General features: G+C 44.1%; 2 protein-coding genes across 5 annotated transcripts; both read right to left on the reverse strand.

The window, feature by feature from the left end:
• Positions 1 to 1,138: 1,138 nt before the first annotated feature.
• On the reverse strand, positions 1,139 to 5,702 carry cd7al (cd7 antigen-like). Its single transcript, XM_027283047.1, has 5 exons — positions 5,367 to 5,702; positions 4,661 to 5,041; positions 3,338 to 3,721; positions 2,036 to 2,136; positions 1,139 to 1,639 (listed from the first exon to the last, which is right to left on the reverse strand). The coding sequence occupies exons 1-5, from the start codon at positions 5,425 to 5,427 to the stop codon at positions 1,436 to 1,438; spliced, it is 1,131 nt and encodes a 376-aa protein (XP_027138848.1). The 5' UTR covers positions 5,428 to 5,702; the 3' UTR covers positions 1,139 to 1,435.
• A 3,555-nt stretch (positions 5,703 to 9,257) lies between these two features.
• Positions 9,258 to 15,198, reverse strand: znf207b (zinc finger protein 207, b). 4 transcript variants are annotated; one of them, XM_027283045.1, is made up of 11 exons: positions 14,997 to 15,198; positions 14,335 to 14,461; positions 14,077 to 14,215; positions 13,813 to 14,001; positions 13,390 to 13,465; positions 13,237 to 13,298; positions 13,001 to 13,140; positions 12,625 to 12,705; positions 11,528 to 11,744; positions 11,040 to 11,196; positions 9,258 to 10,049 (listed from the first exon to the last, which is right to left on the reverse strand). In XM_027283045.1, the coding sequence occupies exons 1-11, from the start codon at positions 15,035 to 15,037 to the stop codon at positions 9,767 to 9,769; spliced, it is 1,512 nt and encodes a 503-aa protein (XP_027138846.1). In that variant the 5' UTR covers positions 15,038 to 15,198; the 3' UTR covers positions 9,258 to 9,766. The 4 variants fall into 4 exon arrangements, with proteins under 4 accessions (XP_027138846.1, XP_027138847.1, XP_019121243.1 ...); XM_019265698.2 differs by having other exon boundaries at positions 9,766 to 10,049; positions 11,493 to 11,744; positions 14,997 to 15,197; XM_027283046.1 differs by lacking the exon at positions 12,625 to 12,705 and having other exon boundaries at positions 14,997 to 15,196.
• Between the last annotated feature and the right edge of the window lie 9,102 nt (positions 15,199 to 24,300).

Below are 24,300 nucleotides of genomic sequence, written 5' to 3' on the forward strand. Positions count from 1 at the left end.
GCATGAATATAAAACACAAAGTGAATATATTTAACACGTCACAAACAAAATGAAAGTTTATACACCAAAGTACTTTTAAAGGACCCTGTGGAGTTTCAGACCACTTGTGATTTTTAAGGTTGCTGGTAAACGTCATAAAGTTTCATTTAAAAACAGAACTTTGACCCTTTCTTATAGATACAGAAGAGGATTAGGGCCACACTGAAAAATGTATTTAAGGTTCTGACTTTTTTTCTGAATTTTGGCTTAACTGTCTAAATAAAAGTAGAGTGTGTCTGACAGACATTATTACTGACTCTGCAGCAGCACAGAGACTTCAACAAAGTCAGTCAAAGGCAGCTTGAGGTTGCCGAGCAACCAGGGTCAGCTGCAGGTCAGAGCAATTAACTGCAGCTGTGCTCTGTCTGTGTGTGAGTGACTGCTGAGAGACACAGAAAATCTCTAAATGAAGCCCCTCCAACTAGTGGACACTAATGCCAAACGGTAGGTGGTATCAAAAAGCCCAAATGACCGTGAGCATCCTCATCTTGTCGACCATGTGAATGCTGAATTTCAGTGTGTGAAGTTAAAAAATGTGACCTGGGGAGAGAGAGAAAGAACAGGTGCCCCGTGCTCCTTTGGGAAATTTCTCCTCTCCAGTTTACATGGGAGTAGATGGGGCTGTCGGTGGGTGATCCTGGAGCATCAGTGCGTCTCCCGCCAAAACTATAAGTCTGACAGCTTCAGCAGTGATATCACTGCATAGCCCACGAATTTTCCTACGTTTCTATGTAGGAATTTGGAATTATTCAATTATCCAATTCTGACTTTTTTTTCTCAGAATTTTGACTTTTTTAAAATGTTGAATCAACGCCTCCAAAACATTTGAACCTTCAGGAAGGATTTCTCTCTCAGACTTTTCACATTTTATGAGGAAGGAAACTCGTTCGACTGTTGAGTCACTCGAAATGTTCAAACTCCACAGAGCGACTTTAAGAACCACATTTAAAAAAAAAAGTTGTCACGAAACCAAAAAAAAAAATGATGACGTGCAGTCTTTGCAGTTTCAAGTTGAGAAACATTTTTCTAAATCGTTGGTGATGAACGACTGTCTGATTATGTGACACACCTGTCGACAGGTAACGTCATTCAACTTTTCTTTTATTTCAAACTGCCGTCAAATTCAAAATGTTCAAACCATTTCAAATTCTTCAAGTTTCAATGTTCTACACACCGTGACAACTTTTTTTTTTTGTAAACAGGTTGTAATCAGATTTCAAATTTCTTCATTAATTGTAAAAAAAAAATGTACATCAGCATAGATCAACATATTATTATATAAATGTGACAAAGCTTCACTCCACAGGCAGCCGACATTTAGACTTTAAAATGCCAAAATTCAAACTCTCTGAAGCTGCAAACTTTTCTAAGCTGAGTTGCTGAGCTGTGACGAGGTCTAACTCCGGGGGCACAGGGCCCCGCTCGGGCTTTCATAATGATTCTCAGGACACGATTTCTTCACTCGGCAGTTTGTGTACTCGGAGCACTCGGTTTCCTCCAGAGGGTGGAGGGGCAGCTTCTGACTGGTGGCCTTCACCCTGGTCATGTCCTCGTAGATGGGGGCCTGAGGGTGCGACTGGATGCTGCGGCGTGATTTGCCCTGAAATTAACCGAGACAGGAGGGAAACAAATCAGTGAGGGGAACAAACAGTTAACGTACTCTCGATTTCCTGTGTTAAAATCAGAGTTTTTCATTTTCATCCGGAGGCTGCGTCCTGAGCTCGAGCCTGACCGTCACTGTGAGGAGTTTCACTGCTGAAAAGAAAAACTGCTTCAGCACGAAGACAAACGTAAAAAAAACTTAAATTAAAGATCTGTAAAGTGTGTCACTGCCTTCATCGTCGAATTTTAAGAAAAACATGCTGACAACTGACAGCAACAAGTTGTGAAACTCGCGGTTTTGTGGTTAGCTGCAGAGGAACTGTGTGACACGCTCTGAACAGGCAGGTGCTGCTCGTGATATTACACCCCCCCCGTCTCTTCTGCTCACACTCACTTTATAAACCATCATACAGCCGAGGAGGAGAACGAGGACGGCCACGGCCGAGGACAACGAGTACAGCAGGGTGGAGTAGCTGGAGCAGCCGCACTGACCTCCTGCAGGAGCAGAGAGAAACGTTAAAAACAAGAATTCACAAACACCCCCCACAAACCGCTCGGGGCCCCGCTGCTCTGCACTCCGCCCCTGCACGCACACAACACTTAAAACAATAAAAGCATGGCGTGTTAGTGAGAGGTTAAAAGAGAGTGACGTTCAGTGGAACTGCAGAAACCACCAAGCCAAACTTCCTTCCTAATTCTCGGTTAAAGTGAATATTTTCTGAAGGGGAACCAAAATGTAAAACGCATCATTGAATGAACTGAATCCACACAGAGTCACATCATCAGGAGCGTTTTACAAACACGACTCTGTGTTGGTTTGAAATAACCGACAAGCCGACCCACATCAGAAAACCAACCAGCGAATAACCTGGTTACTCAAAAAAATACCTGTCAGTCAAAGCGTCCACGCTCTTAATCCTGCAAAACTGTAAACATGTTGATTTCTGCTGTGAAGCCTCAACACGGAGGTTTCTGGTTGGAATAATGTGCTAAATGAATTAACTGAATTAAAAAAAAAGATCCATGTACGACTAGAGTTTGATCATTCTTTAATAATTCTATTTGTTTTTGAAGTTTTTTTAACTTTTGAAAAGTGTTATAAATGTATTTTTATTTATTTGTATTATCAGAATCAGAAATACTTTAATAATCCCATTATTATTTAATTTATTTAATTATTCTGCTTATTTACACAATCAGCATATACGGATCAAATTGTTACTTTTGGTGTTTAATTCTAAGTGCAGTCATAAGTATCCTCATCAAGTCTAATTATAAATTAATATCAACCATCATGTCTGACACCTCTACAAAAAAACCACCTGTGGGCTGTATCATCAGATAAATATGAGCAGACTGAGTGACTCATGCTTCTTATTATCAGAAAATATTCATTTCTTCCCCCGTTGATCTATTTCAGTTATCAGCTGTGGAAACACCCACATGCCGAGAAAGACAAAGATAAGAGGCCGGCTTTCATTCCCGTGAACCAGACCTGAATTCAACGTGCTCTTTGAAAAGACCGAAACATTGGTGGAAAGTTTCCTGAAAGTTTCTGCATTTGTTATATCATATTGATATCATCAGTAGCGGTTTTGTTAGTAAGATATGAGAGCTCGACTGAAACAAGAGCACAGGACCAGCAGGACCAGCAGGACAGTTAGTATGAGCGTGGCCGAGTCCCGCTGCGACCCACCTTGCACTGAAACAAAGTACACCTGTCTCCCTAGACTAGCCGTGGAGTCGGGCCTGTCCTGCAGCAGCAGCTGGCAGCTGTAGAGGGCGCTGTCGTCTGGCTGCAGCTGCAGCAGGGTGAGGTCGTAGGTGATGCCGCCGGGGCCGGGCGCCAAGGACAGCTGGACCCTCTCAGCGGGGAACTGGGTGGAGGATGGAGGGCTGCTGCTTCTGCTGCTGCGGTAGTGGGCAGTGAGTGGGTGGTGGTACAAGACCTCCACGGCCGCCTGGCCCATTTTCTGCCTCTTCAGGCTCACACCTTCCACCATCGCCTTGTCCCTGTGTGGGGGGAGACAGGGGAGCACGACCGAGCCCCCGGCACACGTCTCCACCAACCCTGGGGCGTCTCCAGAGGGGAGAGGGGGTGACACTGTGAATATGTTGACCTGACGGATGCACCTTTAACTCTCCATCTCCTCTGGGGTGGGTGGAGGGGTTAGTTAGACTCCACACAGAGTTACTCTTTAGAATTATCTACAGAGACGCCACAGTTCACACCACGAGCAAGAAGAACGTCCTTTAAGAGGCAGAACCCTCGAGCAGAACCCGGATCATCTGCAGAGAGCCATCTGTGTCTGTGACGTGAAGACACAACCTGCAGTTCCTCTAACGTCCACCTGAGGCTGGCTCCAGAAGTGAGTCAGTCTCCATAAGTCCCCATGTCCAAATGTCCAACTTCACAGCAGAAATAAACATGTTTACAGCCTGGTACAAAAAACAGTTTTGGTCTCTGTAGCTAATTTCCCCGTTCATGACAACTGTACTGAGGGTGAATTTATATACAACTCACCTGTTCACATTATATTAAGGCTTAAAGTTATGCAGGGTTAAGAGCGTGGACGCTTTGATTGACAGGTGGGTGTGGTCACGGATGGTTTGTTTGAGCACTCGGCTTCGTTCAGCTCCACCGATGATCCACGTCTGTCAGACTTTGACCCAGATGAAGCTGAACTGAACGCAACTTTTAAATAATTAACCAAAAATAATATTTATAATCAACATGAACAAATAAAATAAATCTTTTGCGTGTCTTTAAACTGAATCGCTCTCTGCAGATGATCCGGGTTCTGCTCATGGTGTGAACTGTTACTGATCCGTTAATCATTTGTTAACATGAAGGTAGATGGCATTAATGAGGGGAACCACCAGTGAATCTTTAATTCTAGAAAAAGTTTGACAGTGCACAAATATCAGCCCGCTGTGGGTGCATACACGGATGCTTTGACCTTTAATGTTTTGGTGGAGTGGGTGGATGAAATGGAAAATAAAACAAACTCCAACTCACCAGCACCAGCAGCACCAGCAGCACCAGCAGAACTCACGAGGAGGAAGAATTCATTGTTTCCAGGCACGTGCTCATCTTCAGATGAAGGTTGTTCCACCACAAACTCGCAGTAGTAGCGGTCGGTGTCGCCGGCCCTCAGCTGAGAGATGGTGACGTTCAGAGAGTGGCTGCTCGGGTCTCCACTGATGCTGGTTCGATTCTTGTCAGCATCGACGTGCATGCTGAACTCCCTCTTGGTGTACATGAAGAGAACCTCTCTGTGCTGCAGCCAGGTGCGCTTCAGGTACATGCCGAGAGGAGCCGGGTTCCTCTGATCCACCACGCAGGGCAGAACCACGGAGTCGCCCTCATTCCGCTCCAAGAACTGAATGTCACTGCAGACTGCAGAGCAACAGAGAAACAGGAGTTTCAGAATAAAAGCATCTATTTGAGAAATATAATCATCAGCATGTCGAATGATTTTAGATCAATTAATGAAGATTGAAGCAAGAAAGAATCAAATAAAAATCTAATGTTGGAATCTTCTGAGCAACTTTTTAATGCAAGTGAGGTGGACAAAATAACAGGAACACCTCATGACAGCACAACACAGACGAGCCTAAAGTTACATTTATTTTAAAACCCAAAGAAATGTCACATATTCTTTAAATTCTGAACTCCTGAAGACTTCCCTCACAAAATATTCAGAGTCACAGTTCAAACTCACCAGGTGCAGTCAGTGTGAGGGCCAGCGTCCACAGACAGGCCACGCTCTGCAGCACAGTCATCTTTGTTTTGACCGTTAGTCTAATTAATTATAAGATCCTGAAGGAAGTCGGTGGGGGCCACCATGGCAGCACGGATGCAAACATTCAGAGTGAGTGACAGAAAGTTTGGTTAACTGTAAATGAAACCAAGAGGAACTCCACGAAGCTCCACCTTCTAACCTCAAGATGAACACAAGAGGAAGCAACAGCAACCCAGCACCACGTCGGATGGATCAGCTCCATCTACAGATGTCACATGAGGGGCCTCTATACACCCCAACACCACCCACCACCAACACCACCACCACCACAAGCCTGTTTGTCCTACAGAGAAGACAAAGACAAACAGGCAGACAGTTGAAGACGCATGGAGGTCAAATGTGTTTTTTCTGTTCTTCATTGTCTTTTTCACGCATGAAGGAAACTTTCCACGGACAGAACTGACAGAGGAAATGACTTTCTGAGCAGGAAGTGTCTGCTCATGATAATTTGCATCAGTGGACAGACTGTCAACTCTGAGCGCAGAAGGCCGAGCGGCCGAACGTCTCCACTCTGAACGTCCTCAGCTCGGTCCGGCCGCGTACAGAACTTAATATTTTAATTATAAACCCAAAAAGCTCTTCCTGTTCGTACGCTTCTACGGGAAAGGACGAGGGCCACGTGAAGTTTGAGTTCGACTTTTCCGAGAATTCAGACTCAGAATCTGAGAAAAAAAATTTTCACACGTGGCCCTCATCCTCTTTTGTACTTCTCAGTATGGATTTACAGCCCACGTAGATATGGACATGTTAAAAACTTAAACCATCGCTTGTTTCGTACGTGTTTCGTCTGGGGTCAGCTGTTTTTCTGCTGCAGCAGGAAATAAAAACAGAAATCGACCAGCAGTCAGGCTGAAAGATAAGAAGCTGCACGAAGTCTTAAAGTCAGAAAGTCAAAAGTTACAATATTAGTGTGAGGACAGAAAGCAGACAGGGGGTTGATGAGACGATGCTCCACACACTTCAGAGATGAGCAGAGTCAACGTGTTCCAAGACTTTGAAGACTCTAAAAGTCTCGGACTCTGTCCTCGTCCTTGAAGACCATTTGACGCTTGTTCTTCATTTTTGTGACGGTTCCAAGAATCCGTCACACTTTCGTTCACGTGCTGAAGCTGCAGTTTAAACGTGAAAACGACACGAGACGTTCTGAGAAGTCACGAGCTCATCAAAAGCTGAATATGCATCTGTGACTTCTTTCTGTCTCGTTGTGTCTGGCCGTGCTGAGAGTTTGAATTTTGTGTGTCCAGGTTTGAGACTCACTTTCTGTCTTTGATTGAAATGATTTAAAGTGCGGGGTCTGTCTGAATTCATTTCTGACTGGTGGGGAAGTTCCAGCCGGTCTAACCTCGTTCACACTCAAACTGAACTGTTGCACGAAGGAACGAGTCAGTGTGCAGAGTCTGAGCGTCACCATGACAGTGACAGGCTTCAGCTCAGCCGCTCACCTCTGAACACAGTTAGAGCAGCTCGACTCTTCTGAAACCAGCTCAGTTTATCTGTGAGTAGGCGGTTTAGCGCTGTGGTTCTTTATCTCGTCAAAGATCGCCTCAGCAGCCGAGCGACGCTTCACGGGAACCAATGAAGCATTGTTCCACTTGTCCAGCAGGAAACCACAATTATTAAGTTTTACTTTGTTTACTGCTCGCAGCGAGTCTGAAACTCTTTTATTGACTCCAAACTAACAGCTGAAGTTTGTCTGTGCAGCATGAAGCTTAGAGTGTGTGTGTGTGTGAGAGTGTGTGTGTGTGTGTGTGTGTCTGAGGCGTTTGACCAAATTCAGGTTAAAAAACACGACGACTAATTCCTGGAAGAGGTCGCCATGTTTCTGTTTTATATCTAATTATAATTTAATAAATGATTCAAACAGCAAATGTTACTGTACTTCTGTTTTCACGATGAAGCTCCCAGATGACTGAATATTAAACTTTAATCAAACCTCATCCTCTCACATTTTATATCTTTGTTTCAGGCTCCCCTCGTGTCACAGGCGGGGCACTGAGCACATCAATATGTTGGAGACTCAAATTCAGTAACTCAAGATAAAAAACAAAAACAAAACAAGCAGCAGCAAAATTCTGAAAATATTTTATTGAGAAAGAAAAACATGAGTTTGACACAGGACTTCTTTACACAGCTGAACTTTTATCACTGGAAAGTTCATGATCTGAATTATAACACACGTCGCTGTTTAACACAGCCGAGCTTTTAAAGAGTCAGTTCACCCAAATCTGAGAACGCTGAGTTTTAGTTCTCAGAGTTTGTTTGTGGAGCTCACGGCGTCGGAGGAAATCACCGCTCGCTCATCACGAGGACGCGATGATCACCGAGCCGTCTGCTGTGGCTCCAGACGTTAAACACAGTAATGAAAAGACACTGGTGCACCATGGGAAGTGTAGGAAGTCAAAGTCTGGATATCTCAAAGTGATAAAGAGGGTGAGCTGACCCTTTAACAGGCCGAACACTTACCATGTTAGTTTAACACCTTTCAGACTGTCATCACATACTTGATGTTACAGGACAGACCCACACTAGAATAAAGAGCAGGTACTTACTGAGTTTAACTGACCTCATTCATGCCAGCTGATAGACGGGCTACAGACAGAGACAAATACAGAGCAGTCAGTGACACGAGCAGAGGAAACACCTCCAGGATCTGAATGCACCATGTGTTTATATCCACATGTGCACTCACACACCTGCATCAAACTCTGATCAAACATTTTAAATAATGACGGACAACAAAACACCCAGCGACACAAACCAGCACACGCTCTGTTACAGCTGATCGTTCCAAGTTTGAAACTACAAAACCCAGAGACCTGTAACTCCAGTTATTCAGCATGTAGCCGTGAGGTTCAGCAGCTGTTATGGATTCATGTTTTAAAAAGGTCCAGTGTGAGATTTAGGAGCATCTATCAGAATGTTCTCATTCATGTTTAATCACCTGATAATGAGTTTGTATCTGTACAGAGACGGAGCGGGTCCTCTGTCATGGAGTCCACCATTTCTCTACAGTAGCTGTGAGCGGACAAACCGAACAATGACCTACATCAGTTTCTCCTGCAACAGCAAACATGCAGGACGGTCGTGATTTTTTTATATAACCCTGGAGTGTCAGGACACAGAAACGATTAGTTCATGACTCAGTGTGCATCCTCAGGTCTGTGACGAGCTGTACGCGCAGCGGTTTGTTCATTCGTCACGTTTACGTTGCTACAGCGACCTAAAAAAAGATTTGTTCAATTTAGCGCCTGAGTCGGTAAAAAGACTAACTTTCCAACACGAGCGTTGGAGTATTCATTTGGTTGCAATCTGCAGCTTCACCACTAGGTGCCACTAAATCCTACACACCGGACCTTTAAGGAAGTCTGGAAATGAACCTTCAGCTTCACAGGAGCTGGCGCTGAACTCGCCGCTGTGTCGCTGGGTTTGTTGTTCTGCCTGACCCTCTGTCCTGCAGCGCATTATGAGATATGACACACTTAAATTAAAGCTTCCATGCATGTTTCGGTTCCGATATGCATGAACAGACAGAAAGAAAATTAATGAATCAGGAGTGAAGTTTAGTTTGTGTCACTGCCGTGTCAGTGCTGCATCGTTCCTCTGCACTCTATCGTGGTTATCATGAACATGCAGGATTCGAACCACAAGTTGGCCAACATCTTAGTGATTAAAGAGTCTTGTACTTTAATATTCAGTGTATGTTTGAATGAAGACAGACAGATGATGGCAAACTTGGTTTTTAAACACCGACATACAACACTAGTACAAACCTTCAGGACTCACCTCCACGTACGTCAGGACAAACCAGCATTGGATTTCAAGATGAATTTTATTACAACAGATTCATAAAACATTACAAAGGATGCATACAGGTACCCTTCTGACCAGGAAATATTAAAAACAAACCTGAAATAAGAATAAAGCTAGAGACTGATGAGGCATGAATTTGTAATACTACTTAACTGGAATCATTTTCGCCACTGAGACCCTCACCAACCAAGGTTGGGGACGCAAGTCCAACAGCACCTAAGCGTGCTGTGAGGGCCTCAAGCCATCTACCAAAAATAAAACAGAAGAAACAAAAGAAATGAAACAAATGTTTACAAGAGAAACTTGCCTTTGTAAGGGGATGGTACGTTCATGTAACTCCAGCAGCTTCAAAAGAAATATGATCATTTTAACACACTTCACTTCTATTAACCTGAGTGAACCTATGGGGAAAGAATATATCCTCACATGTGATCAACAACAACAGAAGAGATTCAGGAACTTATGTGGCTGCTTTCCGATAAACATGTTACATTTAATGTCCACGTGCTCTAACATATCATGTTGGTCTTCACCACCACTGGTCTTACTGCTCTTTGCTCGCAGCTAGGTTTGAAAAAGCATGAGAGAAAGGTGTGAACCTCAAACCTAATGTGGTGGCTGCTGCTGCTGCTGCTTTGCTGCTTCAGTAGCGTCCAGCCGGAGACATGACGGGCGGCCTCATGCCCATGGGGGGGCCTCCCTGGTAAGGGGGCACCATGGGAGGACCCTGCCCATATGGAGGCATCCCTCCCATGTAGCTGGGCATGCCCTGAGGAGGAGCACCATACTGACCTGCAGAGAGCACAGGAAGAGCACGGCGTGTTAAAGACTCGATGGCCCGTCACATTTTATACACAACATGTTTGCTGCCTTTCCCTCCAGACTTTGTTCACTTGCTCAGGTTTGGTCATTGTCCTGGTTTGTGTGGAAACATGTTTCTGTTTTTGTGACCGGCAGTAGGGATGAAACGACTCGCTCACGACTCGATACAATTCACGATTTTTTGTTCACGATACGATAACCCTACAGACAAATTATGACCAAATAAAATGATGTTTTTATTTGTAGGAAAAAAATCTTTAGGTGCTTTCTTTCCAGAAACTCTCAAACAGTTTGTGTTCTTAGAAAAAGTGCAACTTACATCTTAAACAACAAAACACAAATATCTGCTTTCTTTAGAAACAGTCTCACAGTAAACTGCTGTTAACTGCTGTGATGTGCAATTTTCCTCTCGAGGTGGCGAAACGTTACTTTGGCGGCTGATATGTTGCTGCATGTTGCTTGTGTTGCGGCATGTTGCTCGTGTTGCCTCTATATGTTGCAGTCTCTCTATATTTCCATGCTGTTTTGGTTTTGTCTGTTTCTCACGGTTGTATTTGTGTATTTAGGGAATCCAAAATGCTCCACACAGGTGATTACAAGCTGCTCGCTGCGTCCTCACGTCTTCCTCGCTCTGTCTCCGTACCTACGTAGTGACGTGAGTCACGTGACTTGTCTGTCGTTGAACAAATGAATCACCAGCCAGTGACTTTTTTAAGACTTAAGAAAAAGAACATATCCTACTTCTCTTGCATTCAAAGATGAATTTTTTCTGTCAATCGATGCGAGTCGTCACATCTGTACCGATTTTTAATCGTGTCACGATGCATCGTCCCTAACCGGCAGTTTAACTCGCAGGTGTAGGCGTCACTGCATCAACGACGACTGATGTGGAGGACAGATTGACTTTTAGTCAGAGCGATAATAAAGTGAACATCAGTCAGGGTTCTCTGGTCTTCTTACCATGCATGGGATGCCTCATGCCGGGCTGCTGTGGTGGCATGCCTTGCTGTGGGGGCATTATGCTGCCCACGGCAGCCACTGGGGGAGCAGCCGCATGGGCCTGACCCGGCCTGGGTAGGAGACGCTGGTAGCGAGGCAACTGGGCCCTCATCTCCTCCTGTTGGGAGGGACGACACACAAAGCACACACTCAGACTAAAGAAACACTGTTCTGCCCCCTTTACAGCACAGACACTCAAAACATGACATGGAATCGGGACCAATGTTGGCGCGCCCTGACTTCAAGTTCTTCAACATAAACACAGAAGAAAGTACGAGCTAAGTCCACCTGACACCCGGCAGATAAATATCTACATTTAAAAGCAGTTTACTTCGTCACTATGTGTCTTATTATTATATGTATCAGTCATTACTTACTGTGAAAAGGGCAAAATAGAAAGCTCAAGCAACTTACCAGTGAGATATCCTCATCAGGGTGGATCAACTTACTAGTTGCACTCGTGGTGGTGAGGGTGGCAGGCTTATTGGTCACTGTGGCTGGGGGTTTGGCCACAGTGCTGCTAGAAGGGTTAGAAGAAACAGAAGTGGAAGAGGAGGAAGAGACAGAGGGCTGGGTGTAGGCTGGGAATGTTGCTTTGGGAGGGTCGGAGGAGGCGGCTGTGCTGTGGGAGTTTGAAGCGACAGCTCCTGAAGTGCTCTGCTGGGCCTGTGCAGAGAGAGAACACAGGTGAGCGACAGGTAAACCACTTTAAATGTCAGAACATTAAAACCTTTATGAGAATCACAGGAACAGAGAGAAACTTAAAGTCCCCATGAACTGTCCTCTGTCCTCCAGCGTCTGTCCAACACAAAGTGTCTTCATGGTATTTTAGAGTTTGTCATTTCCTGATAAACCAGAAAAACTTGTTGACTCTAAAGACTTAAAGACGCCGCCGGAGCGGAGCTGTGAGTGACTGTGAGGGCTGCTACAGTCATCTGTGTCCGGGCCTCACTGATTACTGAACAGAACCAGAACCACAGAACTTTATTCAGACTGGATCAGATTTGATATCTGCTGCTTTTCCTCTGCTGTCCTCCATTTCATGGGGACTTTAAGGTTGAGTCGTCTTTTAAACACTCAGACACTTCAGATGTGAAATCATGGATTTGAGTTTCATCACGTCGCGTTTTTGAGAAACAAACGAGCTGTTTGTTCGTCTACATGCAGATTGTGTGACGTTTGTGTCCGCGATGCTAAATCCATGACTGAAACTCAAAATGCTGACACCAGTCAAACGAGTTGGACTGAAAGATCTGAAGGAAGTCATGCTTCAGGTCAGGTGGTGGATGATGCTTCGCTCTGTTTTAATTAAAGCACATGCACAGTAATAAGCCCACAGACAAAGAAACTACGTCGGTCCTCGTCGGGGATAATCATCCTCCGACACCGACGTCACAGCCAGCGTGTTCTTTCTGATGCGCGGGGAGGCTCACAAAGCAAACGCTGTTAGTGATCAGCCTCGTTTACAACCCACAGAATTCACAAAGAAGCGTCATGCAGCTGCCACAGTCCACGTCAAGAGTCAGAGTCCTGTCTGTGAGCGTACTTGTGGCGTATTAGGAAAGGGAGGCTGGGAGGAGACAGACTGGAGGTCTGCAGGTGGAGAGGACACGGCTGCTGAGCCCATCTGCAGCGTGGTGGAGAGGAGATCACAGCATTGGCATGTAACACGTCCATGAACACAGAACTGACTCCATGACAGCTACACTGATTTAAAAAATTAAACGAGACGGTGAAAAAGACAAAAGGAGGAACTGAAGAGAGGAAACGAAACGGCAGAAACCAGAAGTGTTGAGAAATAAAAGATGATATGATATGTGCTGCGTTAATATGAAGCCATAAGAAGGTTTAATACAAAGACGAGCTTAAAGAAACTGAAGTGTGTGTGTGTGTGTGTGTGTGTGTGTGTGCCTGGTGCCCACCTGTGCTGCGCTGGGGAACAGAGGTTTGGTGACGACGGGCTGGGCCACGGGTGCTACTGGTCGACTGGGCATCGCTCCTGCTGCGGGGGCCGGGGCCATGTGGGGCATCCCCGGCCTTGGAGCCATGTGAGGCGGCATTCCTAAAAACAGACAAATGTGTCCAATCAACATTTTTTACACCACTAAACAAACACACAGCAGAATGTGTAATATATATTTTAAATAAATCTACTCACCGGGGGGTATGCCGGGCATGCCTGGCATCATGGGAGGCATCATTCCACCCATCGGCATCATGCTGCAGGACACAAGACGACCGGTTAACGCGACAATGGTGAATCTGTATCACTAAGTCTACAGTGAAGCTGAAAACACGTGAGAGCTCTCACCCTGGTGGCATTCCATGCATGGCAGGAGGCATGCCGTGCATCATGGGAGGAACGCCGGGCATGATGGGAGGCATTCCTGCAACGAGAGAGGACAAAGTGTTTACCAAGAAGTCAACACACGAGCGACTGGAGGCACAACGAGAGACAGACGCAGGAACAGACAGAATCTGTTTCTGAATCACATGATTATCAGACGTGACAAAGCTCATGTCTGAGGTTTGAGTTTAGAAGCTGAATAAGTTGCAGGACATCGTGAATGAGGACATAAACAAAACAGAGCTCTCTGTCCCATAATCAACAGTGACCAGTCCATCTGCGTCCTTCAACAGATAGTTAGGACAGATAAAAAGTTTACAGTGACAGCTGAGTGTCTGTGAGCTCGTATCACGTATCAGCTCTTTAAAGAAGGGAACCCGTCCTTGCCTTGATATCCTCCCGGGTGCATTCCTGGCGCGCCGGCCACAGGCGGCATCCCAAGCTGGGCCATCGGGGCGCCGTATCCTGTCTGAGGCTGGACAGCGGCAACCTGCTGTGCCGACGGTCCCGCTTCATCGTCGTCGTCATCGTCCTCATCGGAGTCGTCCTGATTGTTTGACTTTTTCTTTTGACTCTCTGAAAACAAGAAGCTCATATTAAAACAACATACACAAAGAGAAAAACACACCAGGACATGACAGGTGAACAAACCTTGAGATTTCTGTTCTAACGTCCGTCTTCTTTCCTGCATGTCTTTCTCTGGGATGCCCTCCATACCGTAGATCTCCAGCTCGATGTCCGTCCTTCCAGGAATCGCGTTGGGCACGCTGTCGATGGTTTCTTTGTGCACCTGAAACACATGCACGGTGGATACGGTCAGAACAAACAGAGCTCTGTGTGAGGAGCAAAGTGTGGCAGGAACGATGAAACCAAAAGTAAAATAATAAATAAATAAATAAATAAAGTCACCTGCATGCAGTGGATAGCCAGGCCGGGGCCAGTGTACAGCTTCTTGTGGCAGATGTGGCATTTGAAATGTTTGGCCTTCTGATGCTGGATCAGGATCTTTTCGTCGTCGAAGTCTCGGTTACAATACCTTCAGTCAGAGTTAAGGATTAAACAGGAAACATGCAGAGCTCTGAGGCGAGGGGTCTTCAGTGTTTCTAATCTGAGACACGGACAGAACTGAACAATCATCACAGAGACAAACAAACATCTGTATTTAAGCACACGTGTCTTTAAACACGTGCAGAGTTATTTATCAAAGCGGCTCACGCGGAGCAGTCTGGGCTCACGTGCAGGCTGGAGGATCCGGGGCTCGAACCTGTGACCATCTGATCACTGACCCGCTGGTTCTGATGCTAATCCGGCTAAAGCGCCGATGCTAACAGTTAGCTTCCTCTCAGCGTCTTAAACGTATTTAACGAGAATTATTATGAATATAAACGAAGTTTAAACTCGATAAAAACAAACATTCAGACTTATTATGAATATAAATGAAGTTTAAACTTGATTAAAAACAAACATTCAGAAAGAATTAACACCGAACACGGAGCTAGCGGAGCTAACGTGGCTAACGCCTGAGGCCTGCTCTGTGTGCTAACGTTAGCCTGTTAGCTCGTGAAGGATACCAGCACCACGGCTTCATCTGCTTCTTCTTCTTCCGCCCCATGTCCGAACCCTGCGGAGAACACGAGCCTCAGCAGCAGAATCACACGCGCTCTGTGCGGCCTGATCGATAATCAGCGATGATCAATAATCTGAGCTGATCGGAGACATGCCGACAATGGCGCCGAGCTCGAGGAGTTAGAGCCGAGACCAGATCCCGCGAGACTTTGAGGGGAAACAGACGTCACGGTAGACACGCCCCCCGAGACTTGGACACAGACGGTTAATTTAAAAAAGATGTATAATAACAAAATAAATATAAAATATATATACACATAAAAAAATAAAATATAAATATAATAAATATAAATAATATTGATATATTAAATATATATATAGATAAAATAAAATATATATTAATAATAAATAATTACTGATGTTAAAATAACAAATTGATCATTATATTCCATTAACTGGATTATAAAATCGATATATATAATAATTAAAAATTTATAATGATTAAAATATTAAATAGAATTAAGATATTATTACTATGTTAATTATCTAGACATTTAATAATACAAATAAATATATAAATTAATCATTATAATAAAATAATTCATTATTATAAGTTTTATATCGACCATGAAATAATAAGTACACTAAAGAAGATTTACCATAGGAGATATAGATGTAGTTAAGCGGATATACGATTGTTATGATCCAGATATATACGGTAATAGTATATCGATATCTTGTCTATAGTTAATACTTGTATAATCTATATTAATAATCATAGAGCACTAGTAATAATAATTTAATTAACCGTCTGTGGTCCAAATATATATAATATAATCTAATACTGCAGATAATACTATTCTAATAACATCATATACATATATTTTATATCTTATATTATATTATTTATATTTATATTACTGTATACTGTACTATATCTCTGATCTGAAAGAGGTTTTCTCTTCTCAACATATGTGCACTGCAGATTGACATGAAGACCACTTAATTTCATTGAAGGTTTGTAGCAACCGATAATACCTGCCGATAACGTAATAATTTGGGACATTTTAATGTAATAAAAGCCAATAATGAATAATTATACGTTATTGGCGTAGCATAAAAAAAATTGTATGACAAACAGCAAAAAGTTATTACATTTATGATGTGTGTTTATGATCATCTAAGATGATTTTACCAGATTTAATGACATCATTTAATTACGGTAACTCCTTATTATACTTAACTTTACAGGAACTACATAATGTGGTCCCATTGCTTCTAATATAAGTGATATGATGTAAGATAATGAGGTGACGTGTCCAAAGTTATTTAGTTCAGTAACAGTCAGGTCTACAGTTAATGCTCAGAGTAAGATGTCCTGGAGTCAGACATCAGGCAGAGATGTTCTGGACCTTGCTTTCTTAACACATCTCTCACACTGTGTTGTTTCTCTTGAGCATCTATGTCTTCATTTCACACCTGTGATCTGCACACAGTGTGGGCGGTGATAGCAGTGGCTGTTTTGACCTCGGAGGACTTCTTTGCGACATGCAAACCTGTTATGTCCTCGATGTCCTCTTGGTGGAGACAGCGTTGCAGAAATAGAAGCTGGGTCTCTGCCCTGGTATGTCGGATGTGTTAGGCGTCACACCCCGAAACATGTGGCATGGACACAGTCGTTCAGGAGATCTGGGGCTGTGTTTTCATGGTTTAGACCAGGTAAGTGTTAGTGTTGTGCCACAGTGTTTTGGACCAGGGAAGAAGGAGAGAGGTTTTCAGGCCCGGTGCGCTGACAGGGAGTGGAGCCAGTGTCGTGCCAGAACCAGAGCAGGGCAAGCAGGCAATGTAACCGAGCTCCTCTACGGCAATGAAAGTATTTCACATATATTCAATACATAATAACACACTTAACTGGCTTCTTTCTTGACAGGTTCAGTGTTTTCTTCCATTGTTCTTTGAGTCTTGGTGGTTTTAACTGTCGACCTTTCAATGTTGGACGAGGCTGTTTAACAGTGACGCTGAATGAAGCTTTTGTTCAGGTCCCGCTGTGCCCTCACCTGTAGAGTATTTTTAACATTATATAATAAATAAAACTAAACTAAAAAACAATTTCCCTCAGGAAATGAACAAAATGCTGAAAACTGTGTATTTTTTTCCATTTGGAGCCGGCTGCATCACGTTGACTCCACTGTCAGGGCACCACAGAGGGCACTGTATCATTTCCATCTTCCACTGCGCATCTAAGTGTGCACTTTTGCTACCTCACTAATGTGGCTGATGGGAGTGCATCCTCACAGCCAAGGTGGGAAGGAGACTGGATATTTATATTTATGCATAGTTTCAGATTGAGGTGTTCAAAGTCACGCATAGCTGTAAAAAATGGTGTCCATTGTCTTGAGACATATTGGCTGGTGATGTAAATACTAGAGACCATTGAATTAGACAAGCACAGTGTGAGTGCACCGCGTCTCGTCGCCTCATCTTTGAAACATTGTAATTTATTCAGAGTACAAACTGTCAGCTGTCTGTGCTTCCTGCGTGCACCTAAAGAGATGTGAAACGCATTTTAAACCAGGCCAAACTGTAACAAGTGCTGCTCTCAGCAGCTGCATAAATGCAGAGACACTACAAATGCATTAGACATTTTCTTCCCCTCAGCTTCACTTGTCTTCTCTTTCTCACCAAGTGAATGATTACCTCTGAAATTGGAGATTTATGAAGGGGAAACACAACCGAGGCGCTTTCCTTGGCCGCCTAATGAATTTTTCATTGTACGCATTCAGAACGGCTACTCTCCATATGGTTGTGCCGCTAGACAGAGAAGACGTTCAGTGACAGCTTAAAGAGTCCCTCCTTTGAATGAATTATGGCTGATTTCTGTACGCTCGCACATTTCATTGATCACTCTGACGCGCTTTGGGTCTCGAGTTTGAAGCAAAGCTGGTTTCAAGGCTGCAGACCTGCTCGGTTTGAGCACTTTTCTTTGCACAACGGGGGGAACGCTGCCCTGAATCTGAAATAAGCTAGTCTGTAAGTGTGTGGTGTGTGGACCTGAGTAAGTGACAACAGAGATTAAATGCTTGAAAACCTTCATTTGTGTCTCACTAACAAGAAACACACTCACTCTTTCTCTCTTTCTACTGCAGACACGAAGTTCCAGCGACTTGCTAGAACCCTCTGCACCAGCTCTCACTCGAGCTCCCTAGATGTCCGCTGTATCCACGATCTTATTCTTTTGGTCACTACCCAAAGCTTATGACCATAGACGGATTCACCAATGCACAGATACATAAATTGAACAGGAGTCTCATGGCACTTTCCATAGAGAGCAGGTCTAGATTGTTCTCTCTCCAACAGTTCTCCCAGGAGCAACACTTGCGTCTTTAAGAGGCAGAACCGAGCAGAACCCGGATCATGGTGGTGGACGACGTCTGCAGATGACGGTTGAGTTTAGAGAGACAAAGACGCACAGCAGCAATAACAACTACAACAATAACTCTCATAGAAATATGTCCATTTGTAGTAATACTATTGATAACCACCATCCTGATCTCGGCGTAGCCACGATCCCTGAGAACCTGACAAATGAGAGCTTAAGACTCTTAATGTGGAGAAGGGGGCTGCACAGAACCAGAACTGGGAGCTGGTTCCACAGGAAACCTACTTTTTTGAGAACTAAGGAACCACAAGAAACCCTGTGTTGAGAGAGCACAGTGTTCTAGGCGGTAATAAGGGATATGTTGGTGTCACTGATATAATGAGCACAGATCCAAAGAATGTGTTTCTGTATAAAAATGTTTAATGAACTCCAGTATGTACATATCAAATCTACAAAAATGCACAATGTAAAAATAGTATCAGCGATTTATTCACCCCTCACTCATTTTTTGTGTCTAGCCCTTATTATATACAATCCCAGCCATCTTTAACCAAATCTATAATAGGATACATAGAGAGAGGATATAGCTACATATCACAATGCAGCGACCAACAACAGTTTCACACACGAACCAAGATCACCAAGTAAAAAAGAAAAGAAACAGCAAACGCATGTTAAAATATTAATCGGTATATAATTACATTACAATAATGTTGTTGCGAAGCCGTTACCACTGTGTAACATGAGGTAAAAGTACAGTACACTTGTGAGACTTGCAGCTCAGGGCCGGGGTCGTTTTCTACCCAAGTTTAATCAATTAACAATTTCAGTGTGACAGGAACTATGAGAGAGCATTGATTACTTCTTTCTTACCCCGTGCTCCTGATGCGAGACGCGAAAAACGACCCAGCCCGAGATGCAGTCGAGGTCAGACATGTGTGCTCTTCTACTTTGTTCTCATTGGTAATGAGATTTATTCAGAAGTGCTCCGCTGTGGATGTTTTTCCTTCTCTAATAAACTTTTAATGCACAATCGATAAATAAACTTCTGCCCCCTTCTCTGTGATTTTATTTGTTGCAAACGCCTCGAGGCGACTGCACTGACTGCATTTCAGGCTCGACCACAAACGGCGTCAAGTGAGAGATTCTTTAAAATCTGAAATAGTTTCTGTTACATTCGATACTCCTTACACAAATTAGATTCATTTTTCTTCACACAAAGCGATTCTTGTCCGGGGACGGCTTCCTTCCCTGGTGCTTGTAGTAATGTTGTTTTGGCATCATTTTTCTGAAGCTTAAAGGCTGAATGCACTCTTCTGCTCTTTTCTTACGCGGTACCACACAATGGTACAACTGGTCGCACACAAAAGAGTCAAAGATACAAGTTTGGATTCAAATAGAGGTGAACACAAATTATACCTTCTTGGGGAAGTGCCACGACTGAAGGCAACACTGAATATACCACATCAGGTTCCTTCAGAGGAAATAACTCTTGAAGGGGCTGTAGCCCGTTCTGCTTAATCTAAACCTCTCATGCGTATGAGCTGCTTGTAACGATGACATTACTGAGACGAAGACGCAGGCATACTAGGAATTTTCAGGAACTTCTCTGTCGGAAAACGCTTTGTACTGCAGGGTTTTACTGCCGTCACCCCAACACAAGAGGCAACTGTGGACAGGATACTTTCATCGGGCTGACATCTCCATGAGAGGCACCATTGGATTGAGGAAGAAGAGGCAGAGAAGGTTTACGCTGTGGATGGGACTGCTACAGCTTGTTAGATCCGAGGCTTCTCGTTAGAAATGTCCACTGGCTGAAACTCTTGAGACAAACGCCAGCAGAAGGTAGCCAAGAGCAGATGCAGGTGAGGTTGCAGGTGAGTGGGGACGATGGTAAGGCTTAACCTGAAAAGTAGCATGTGGGCATGTCAGGTGCTTCTTTGCATCAGAGTGCTGATGTAGGAGGACGGTGGACGATCGTCCAGTTAGTTGGTCAAGCTTAATGGACGGAGGGAAGAGGTGGGGTACAGTGTCTTTACTGCCTCTAATAAACAATCATGGTGGCGGGGGCAGTCGCACGTCAAGCAAGCTAGGCAAGATGTTCCAGAAGACAGCAAGAGCACAAACAAGGTGTAGACGCAGAAGAAATCCAAAACAGCGACTGCTCCTGGAGCCGCTGCTCGTAGTTCTGCAGGACCACCACCCGAGTGTCAGACCGACCACCACCCCTCCCGGTGAGCTACGAAGCTGGGATTGGGCACGGAGGGAGGCTGAGGGTAGAAGCGAGCCACACCGCCCGCGCCAAACTCCACACACTGTGAGCAGACAAGAAAACACAGATTAGTGTGAGTGTACCAATGTGTCTGACAGCTACCTCACTCATCCAAATATAAAATCTCTTTAGAAGGAATAGAGCTGCTTTATTTTGTTACGACTGCACGCTGGATTACGATTGTACAACTTCTCTCGGTGTCTCCGTGCTGGAGTGCAGTTTAACACAAAGAGGGGAGTTTGTACTAAACTGCTTATTGAGTTTGACTTCAGTCACTTACATTCGTTCATACAGACTATTGTAGTCCATCCTTATTTGTGATTATGTTCTCATTATAATTTTGTGTAACAGTGGATGAAGTGAATGCTGTTTCTGGTGGCTGATATCAGTTTTAAGTCATTAGACACCGTTTGTTTGCAGATAATGACATAGCAAGTTTAGACAAGCCACATGAACTTCACACATGGGAGAAACATTTCGGGGGAGGTGGTCAAGATTTTGACCGTGTTCTGAACCCTGTCGGCAGGGACTTGGCTTGGAAGCCGGTTCAAGTCCAGTGAGTTGGACAAAGTAGGGAAGGTGGATGTGCAGAGATGTCAGTTCACCTCCTCAGCAGGGCACCTTTCCCTCTCTATGAGCCCCTATGTGGTGTTGGGTTATTTCAGGTAAAAGAGCAGTAAAAAAACTTGAGTGTTCCCCCCTCGAGGGATCAATAAAGTATCTATTCATTCTTGTGAGGCATCAAGTCGGATGGACCGGGTTGAGATCTCTGCACAAGAAGATGAGAGTATATTATTCAAGATGGATCTGGACGAACCTCAATATCAGTAAATGATCTGACAGGTATTTCCATATCTCATTATAGAAACCTACTGGGTCAGAAATCCTCTGTATGCTGGAGCGGCATGGACAAAAGTTGAATATTGTTTCCTTTGGAGTAAAATCCATTTCTCTAATAATCTGTGAGATTGAATTCTGGTGATGACAAATAAAAGTCCAACTGTGCGACTTCTTGAAATAAATAAAAAAAAAAGAGTGAGGCATCTTTATTCAGACTTACTGCAAACCAGAGCCATCGCCATCCGGAATACTTAACTGACACTTCATTCCCACCATTCTACGGAAAGAGGAGAGAGAGAGAGAGAGAGCGGAGGATCAGGAGGACATTCCCTGTTTTGGATCAAACAGACGGAACAAACTGTGCCAAAGGTCACACACACACACACACACACATGCCATGAGATGACATGAGATCTCACCCTGTGCTCAATTCACGTCATTTTGAAAGCCCCAGAGACACCTCTGACCTGCAATCTGTTCTGGCTGTGTTTAGATAATATGATTTGAACGGAGGAGGAGGAGAACAAAACCTCCACCCCTGACCAAGAATGTTGCAGAGGATCTGGCAGGTACATAATGAGCACCCCATTACACATAACCGAGGTTCACCTGAGTGCCCTCTGTCTAACGTGACCCACAGGAACAGAGCACACACAGGTCCTGATTTTGGGGGAAAGGACAAACTGACAGTGATGGTGAGGAATGTATGGCATCTGTAGATAAGAGCACCTGCTGGCCTCAAGCTTTGATGAAACTGAGGATGTGAAGTCATCTACACACACACCACACACACACACACACACACACACACACACACACACTTACCATTACTACTTGGCAAATGCTGAGACCAGAGGTACACTCCACCGATGACCCACCACGGGAGCCGTCATATCGGTGACAGACACCGCCAGAGACCCTGCGGAGGTGACAGAGAGAGTTGGTCCAATTAAAAACGAGGACACGCACCCAAAAAGAGAGAAGTGGACCGAAGCAAGGACACTTTGTAAACACTACCCTGTTTCCAAAGACAACGTACCAGATTGTTGAAACTGAGAGATTCAACTGTTTTTTAATATGTGACATTTTGATTTGAAGTTGGAAAAAGGCTGAAAGCAAACACTGGTGGAACATCTCCCAGTGAAAGGTTTAACAGGTGGTGTGAAATGACTGGGTCGATAAAGTCTTTGTGAAGTAAAGACTGCGACAGAAAAATAAAACAGTTTAAGAATAATGCTTCTCAATGTAAATGACAAAGAATCGTCTACAGTTCATAAATCATTCAAAGATTCGAGAATCAGAAGAAATCGAAGACAGTGAGATGATCTTCAGGCCGGGCAGGCAGCAGAGCATCAAACAGACAGAACCATCGTCGTGTACACAGGTTATCGCAGCGTCCACGATGAAGCTCCACCATGCAAAGAGGAACCGAAACGAAACCAGATCTCACTTAAGAGGACTGAGGCAAACTGAAAACTGTCCCGTGGTCTGACTGAGTCCACATCCTCATGCTGAAAGAGAGATGATGGGTAACTGTGGATTAGTGGCGGCTCCGTTGAGGTTGAACGATGCAGCTTTACACTCACCTTTAACTGCGATTGTCACATTTTCTCATTGTCTCTTTTATAAATGTCAGAAACCGGAACTTGATCGACATTGTTAATAAAAAACATTGATTATAGCCGCTGCAAAGCATCTGTGTGTCAGCTGGTCAGACTGCATTTGCTGATGAGGATCATGGGATAAGATCAAAAGCTCTCAAGAGTGACTTTCAAGGACCTGGATTAGCTTGTTTAGCCTAGCAGTTTAATGGATAAATATTTTTAAACAGTTTTTTATTTGTTTATTTGAAACGCGTCCTCGCTCAACCTCGAGTGCTGAGCTTCCACTGTTCAAGATGAAATTCAATATCTTCCTGGAGGATCGTGCTGGCAGACACTGTGACTAAGCGCTCATTAAACTGTTTTGTACAAACTGGACCGTTTGTGCTCTGAATACGTAGATTCTGAAGGCATAAAGCCGCGCTGCGACTCGCTTGCTGTGGGTGTATCATAATAGGCTTCATGAATAAGTCTTGCTCAACTGCGTTTCCTTTTTGAGGTAAAACAATGCATTCATACAATTGGGCTCCTGTAAACAGAGAAGTGCCCTCTTTAGCACCTTTGTCCAATTCATCCCGTGCACAAAGGATCCATCAAGCAGTTCTATTTATTTCTATTCAAGCATTCAAAGTTAAATATGGGGACATTGGGACGGAGCTCCCCGGAGGAAACGTGTCCTCACTGCAGCAGGAGACAGGGTGAAAGAAAAAAACGAGCTAGCTTCGTTGGGTATTAAATATGCAACACAACTCTCTCTTCTGCTTCTCAGCCTCTCCTTTTTCTCCACTGTGCAGCCTCTCTTCATTCCTCAGTACATCTTTTCCTTCTTTTGTCTCCATGGCACTGACCTGTGCACATTACTATGCTAAGCATACGAGACACCACTGCCCCCTCGCACGGAGAGCCGGGGACTGCTGATGAAATGGTCTCATATAGTTTCCCTCTATGTTCACCATCCTCCCTCCGTCTTCTCTGCTCACAAACACAACCACACTTAATTTGCAAAGCACATCAGTAAATGCATGCACCTATAATGTAAATTAGAATGCAGATATATACTCATATGCAGAAAGAAATTTGTTGTACCACTTCATTTGTGGTGGTAAGAACGCTTTAAAACTGAGTGGCCTCTCAATTTTTTATTTTACTTTACTATTATGTTGAAGTGAGGTAAGAAGGTGAGGTCCCATGTCTGTGTTTTCGAGGGCAGATGTATA

The sequence above is a fragment of the Larimichthys crocea genome, chromosome X (genome assembly GCF_000972845.2).
Source record: "Larimichthys crocea isolate SSNF chromosome X, L_crocea_2.0, whole genome shotgun sequence".
NCBI classification, from domain to species: Eukaryota; Metazoa; Chordata; class Actinopteri; family Sciaenidae; genus Larimichthys; species Larimichthys crocea.

Bases quoted from the DNA above. Each gene is read 5' to 3' on its own strand.
- cd7al (XM_027283047.1), bottom strand. From the start codon at position 5,427: ATGACTGTGCTGCAGAGCGTGGCCTGTCTGTGGACGCTGGCCCTCACA. The intron at 2,137-3,337 runs GTGGGTCGCAGC...CTGCTCCTGCAG, and splicing joins GTACTTTGTTTCAGTGCAAG to GAGGTCAGTGCGGCTGCTCC. The intron at 1,640-2,035 runs GTGAGTGTGAGC...GGTTAATTTCAG, and splicing joins GCTGTATGATGGTTTATAAA to GGCAAATCACGCCGCAGCAT.
- znf207b (XM_027283045.1), bottom strand. From the start codon at position 15,037: ATGGGGCGGAAGAAGAAGAAGCAGATGAAGCCGTGGTGCTG. The intron at 14,462-14,996 runs GTATCCTTCACG...CTCTGACTGAAG, and splicing joins CAGATGAAGCCGTGGTGCTG to GTATTGTAACCGAGACTTCG. The intron at 14,002-14,076 runs GTTTGTTCACCT...TCTTGTTTTCAG, and splicing joins GTTAGAACAGAAATCTCAAG to AGAGTCAAAAGAAAAAGTCA.